The following is a 5793-nucleotide window of genomic DNA, read 5'->3' on the forward strand; positions in this document are numbered from 1 at the left end:
TTAAATACATTAATTATTGAATTAATTTAAAAAGAGAATCTTTGCTTATAATAGTGAAAGAATGAAGTATCATTCAACAATTAGGAACTAAAAGTGTATTTGGAGGATGTAATTGAGAATTTTTAGGGAATTTAAAATTCTAAGTAATTTAAATGATTCAATTGAAATTCATTGGCTTTTAAATTCTTTTGTTTGGATGAAGTATTAAAATGATTTATTATTAAATTTTGGGGATCATTTTCATAAATTTTAAAACTTTTAGGTCAAATTTAAAATATAAAAAATAGAGATCAATTTATAATTTTTGAAAATTTAAAGAGACCACTTTTTAAAACTTGAAATTATTAAAAACTTATTTGCAATTTTTTTAAAATTTTGAAAATGAATTTGAAATTTTAATAAAATACGAAGATTATCTTGCAAAACTTAAAACACATTTTTCACCTGCTTTGGTTCCGACCAAGTAGTAGGCCGGTGGCAAATCATGAACAAAAGAACAAACGTATGACCATGTCATTTCACATGTATGGCTGCGCAATAAAATTTCCCATTCCACTTCACACCCAACAACAATATTTGTTATTTCCACACCGACCCATCCTTCAACCATACAAAACATTCATAATTTTTTTTTCCATTCCACTACCATGATAGGTCAAATACACGGCATGAATAAAAAATAACAGAAACTAAAATTCCATTCCACAAGTCTTTGTTTCTTCACATGAGAATCAGAATCATCATCAAACATTTTCATAGTAAAAGTAAACACGTTTTTGTTTGGTCATAGGTAATGTAACACAACCACAAAAATCACTAATCACAAACCCCTTCATCACCAAACACTATATTTAAGACTCTCATTTCCAATTCCCAAAAGCCATAACTCATCAATTCCAAACACAAACACACCCTTTTCTTCCTTCTTGACTAAAGCCAAAAACTTTCATCAACCCAACTCACAGAAATCAAAAGGGTCGCCAAAATTCTGTGTTGTTGTTGTGGCTGTTGGAACTTGAATCATATATAATATCACCGACCCAATTGTTTAATTTATAAAAATCAAAATTTGAAGTATTTAGTCCAAAATATTTTGCATTTTTGTTGTTGTTATCTTTGTGTTAATCTTCTATGGCGAGTTGGGTTTTATCAGAATGTGGTTTAAAGCCACTTGCTCCAGTATTTTCCAAACCAAGAACTGGTTTTGCTGTTTCCAACAACTCAAAGGTTAGGTTTTTAGGCACAAACAAAGGAGTTTCAGATCACAAATTTCAATTTCAACCGAAAAGTTTTGATTTTAAGGAGAAGAGAAAATGGGGTTTGAATGTGAGTACTCCTTTGAGAGTTGACTCAATTGAACAACAACAACAACAACAACAGGAGGAGGAACTTCCGGAGTTTGATCCTGGTTCACCACCACCATTTTCATTGGCTGATATAAGAGCAGCAATTCCAAAGCATTGTTGGGTGAAGGATTCTTGGAAGTCTATGAGTTATGTTTTGAGAGATGTTGTTATTGTTTTTGGTTTGGCTGCTGCTGCTGCTTATCTTAACAATTGGATGGTTTGGCCTTTTTATTGGGCCGCTCAAGGAACCATGTTTTGGGCCCTTTTTGTTCTTGGTCATGATTGGTAAATATTGTATTACGCAAGTTTTGTTTTTTTCTGCTATGGTTGACTTTTGGAGTGTAGATTTTGGTTTCAAAATTGTGTCTTTTGTTTGACTTTGATTGCTGTTTTTGGAATTTTCAGTGGTCATGGAAGCTTTTCAAATGATGCTAATCTTAATAGTGTTGTTGGACATTTCTTACATTCTTCAATTCTTGTTCCATATCATGGATGGTATGTTCATGCTTTTATTCATATTCATAATAGTTTCAAAGTTATATTTGAAACAAACCAATGAAGCACGAACATCCGACACGTTGACACCAATAGTAATTTAAAAAAAATGAATAAATTAAACGTAATCACAAGTGTCAGACATGGACACAAACATGTTTTTTCCAGAGGTGTTAGTGCTAGAGAGTTTGAAATTAATATTTTTAACCTTGATTATACAGGAGAATTAGTCATAGGACTCATCACCAAAACCAAGGACATGTTGAAAACGATGAATCTTGGCAACCGGTGAGAGGATAGACATAACATTACTTTTCAGTTTTGAAGAATACTTTTTGTCTTCAATCTTCCACCTAAAATTCTAATATAAGAACTGTGTTTTTGCTAATTTTGCAGTTGACAGAAACATTATACAAGAGTTTGGACAGTGCAGGACGCGCTTTAAGATTTACAGCTCCTTTTCCGTTACTTGCATTTCCTGTGTACCTTGTAAGTTATATTGTGCCTACAATTTTTGACCAGAATTTGTATATTAATTAGGTTTGGTAGAGGAATTGACTATTTGACTGTTGTTCTTCTTTGAATGCAGTTTATCAGGAGTCCTGGGAAGACGGGTTCTCATTTCCATCCCGACAGTGACTTGTTTGTTCCAACTGAGAGAAATGATGTTATCACTTCTACAGCTTCTTGGTTGGCTATGGTGGCTTTGCTTGTAGGATTGGGATTTGTAATGGGTCCAATTCCATTACTCATGCTTTATGGAGTTCCTTATGTTGTAAGTTTCATATAATTTTCTTTAATTTCCATGGTTTTAAGAATGAAGTCCTGATTTGACTTTGCTTTGAATTGAAGATCTCTGTCATGTGGTTGGATTTCGTGACTTATATGCACCATCATGGCCATGAAGACAAAATACCTTGGTATCGTGGAAAGGTACATTTATATACTCTATCCAACCTGGATTTTCTCCGGTTCGTTCAAACAAATCTCGTCCATTGGATCTAGACCGTACCTTAATCCAACAGGCGAGATATGGCTGCATTTTGATTGGACGGCCGCCATACTTTTTGGTTTGTTAATTGTGTCTAGTCAGTCAAATCTCGAATGTTGAATCATGATTATACCTCGATTCAATAAACGAGATATGACTGCATTAGTTGGACAACCACTATACTTTTTTGATGTTGTGTCTATTCAGTCAAATCTCGATTGTTGGATCAAAATTGTACCTTGATCAACAAGGAAGAGATATGGTTGCACTGAGTGGACAACAACTGTGTTTTTTGATTTGTTGATCTGGTCATTTTTAGTCAAATCTCGACCGTTGGATCAGAATCGTACCTTGATCCAACATGCGGATGAGTGGACGACATCTATGTTTTTCGGTTTGTTGATGTTTTCAGAATCCAATTTTTTAGCTTACATATTTAATCTTGATCATGTTGAATAGGAATGGAGCTATCTTAGAGGTGGACTTACTACTTTTGATCGCGATTACGGATGGATCAATAACATTCACCACGACATTGGAACTCACATCGTTCATCATCTTTTCCCTCAAATTCCACACTATCACTTAGTTGAAGCTGTGAGTTTCACTCTCTCTACTTTAAATGAAACAATGTATATATAACGATTTGCTTTAAGTTTCAAGAGTTTTGAAAATTTCTTCGCCTTGTTTGCAGACGGAGGCAGCTAGGCCTGTGTTTGGAAAATATTACAGAGAGCCAAAGAAATCTGCTCCTCTTCCATTTCACCTTATTGGAGAATTTGTAAGGAGCTTGAAGAAAGATCATTTTGTTAGTGACACTGGTGATGTTGTGTACTATCAAGCAGATCCTGAACTTAGTGGCTCTTCTGATGAAAGTTAAGATTTTTCTACTATTGAAATTTGTCATAAAGTTAGTGCAATTAGTAGAATCCACTTCATAAAGAAAAGGGATTAATGGAAATTAAAGAATATGTAGGGTATAAGATTATCCTTCCTAAAAGGTGAATTTTGTAAATTGATTATTCTTCTTGAAGGAAGTTGATTGAAGCACAGCACCTTGGTTCATTTCATGGTTTTTACAAAGGGTAAAAATCCTTCTAAGTTTATAGAGAAACTTTAGACAATAATACTTGTCATATATTTCAAAAATGTGAAAATATAGTACAAGTTTAAGTAAATTATTCTACATTTAATAAACTTAGTACTACTCATACAAATAATTACAAATATTTTTCTTTCTTAAATGTTATTGTCTCAAACATACAAGTAAAGTGAGAAAGATCCGTTTATCTTGTACTTGACTATCTTTTATTCAATTAGCCTTAAATTTGATTACTTGGGCATCAACTAAATATAATTTGGCTGTAAAACATTAATTTACATTTTTTGGCTATGTAAATCGATAATTCCGTGCCACTTTCTAAGCTAGAGGTGAATAACTCAATATTTTGGATATTTGAATCCGAATAATCACTCCTCGTAAAAGGTTTTCTAAGAAAATTTAGGTATTTTGGTTCTAAGAATTTTAGATTTGAATGAAAGAGTGTTACAAATAATATATTTTATAACGGTTGGAATCAACATTCAACCACAATTCAAGGTCCGTGATAACGTAAGGTGTGGTATTAAGTGAGATACTTACCACCACAGACCATTGACTAGGATAATAAACTGGAAAATACGCTACGTATCACCACAGTTGAAATAACAATCGTAGTGAATAGTTTAAAAGTGATTGGTTCGATACCCAGTAACTTATTAAACTTGATAACGCGCTACATATCAATACGGTTGGTAGAACCAAACATGGTGAAATATTTTGTTTTTTAATATTTTGTGAAGAAGAGTTCTTCTTGTCCTTGGTTATAGTTTTGATGAAGAGAAACACATCAACAAAAAGAAGAAGTCAAAGCTTGATGACTAGAGCAATCAAGTTCAAATTATCAAAAAAATTTGAAAAATTAATGGAAGAATCAAGATGGTTGAATATGCATTATAATTCAATTATATATATCTTAATTTCTCATAAAAATCATGCATATTCATCTTAAATCTTTCATGCATCTTTTAAAATGATTTTGAAACTAACCATTATGTTTTTGGTAAATTGTGGCATTTGAAATCGGCGTAAAAGCACTTTAAAACCGCCACAATTTTCACCATTTACTTAAAATATAAAAATACTTTAATTTTTGAAAATGTCACCATTTATGGTAATCGGTTACATATTCGAAAATTTCAGTTTTTGAGTACGGATTACACTCTTTTTGATAACCGGTTATCATTGAACTAGTGACAACGATTCACTTATTTTTTGATGCAAACGAATTTCTGAAATACCTTTTGAACCATGAGATCTATTCATACATTTGTACTCTTTTGGAAAGGTGTTAAGGCACTATATATACCATGCGTTTTAGAATTTGAAACTCATCTCTTTTTCATAGCAATTCAAACTCATTACTCTCTCATTTTCAAAACAAGTGCCTTGTGACTTAACTTTTTGTTTGAAACTTTCTGCATACATTTTCATTCATCTCTGAAAGTTTCAACATTATAATAATTGAGCACTGTTACATTGTTATACAACTTCAAACACTTGTAAAACTTCATATTGTTGTGATTTCCTTGCTATCCATGATTATTGGAAGTAAGAGAGTGAATAAGGGAGGGTTATTCTCTTGTTGCACTTTGTAAAAATCATAAGGGGATTATCCTTATTGATTATGTTGCTTGTTTTAGAAGATTGTAGGATAGGTCTTGGTGGAAGACTTGTACAAAGATCCGACATAGTGGAAAATCTCTCACAGGGAGTGAGGGGACTTGAGTACTCTCGAATTATGAGGGGAATCAGGATATACCATTGTGTCCTTTACTTTCTGCATTTATTTTTCAACATATTTACTTTTATATCATTTCTGAAAAATAAAAAAACCAGTGCTAACGATTCAAATTGAGAAA

The 5793-nt window shown here is 32.5% G+C and overlaps 1 protein-coding gene across 1 annotated transcript; it reads left to right on the plus strand.

Moving 5' to 3' along the window:
• Window positions 1-587: 587 nt before the first annotated feature.
• LOC127127449 (omega-3 fatty acid desaturase, chloroplastic) lies at window positions 588-3897 on the plus strand. Its single transcript, XM_051056637.1, has 8 exons — window positions 588-1631; window positions 1752-1841; window positions 2063-2129; window positions 2238-2330; window positions 2431-2616; window positions 2694-2774; window positions 3292-3429; window positions 3527-3897. The coding sequence occupies exons 1-8, from the start codon at window positions 1132-1134 to the stop codon at window positions 3710-3712; spliced, it is 1341 nt and encodes a 446-aa protein (XP_050912594.1). The 5' UTR covers window positions 588-1131; the 3' UTR covers window positions 3713-3897.
• Window positions 3898-5793: the final 1896 nt, after the last annotated feature.

The sequence above is a fragment of the Lathyrus oleraceus genome, chromosome 3, assembly GCF_024323335.1.
Source record: "Lathyrus oleraceus cultivar Zhongwan6 chromosome 3, CAAS_Psat_ZW6_1.0, whole genome shotgun sequence".
Lineage (NCBI taxonomy): Eukaryota > Viridiplantae > Streptophyta > Magnoliopsida > Fabales > Fabaceae > Lathyrus > Lathyrus oleraceus.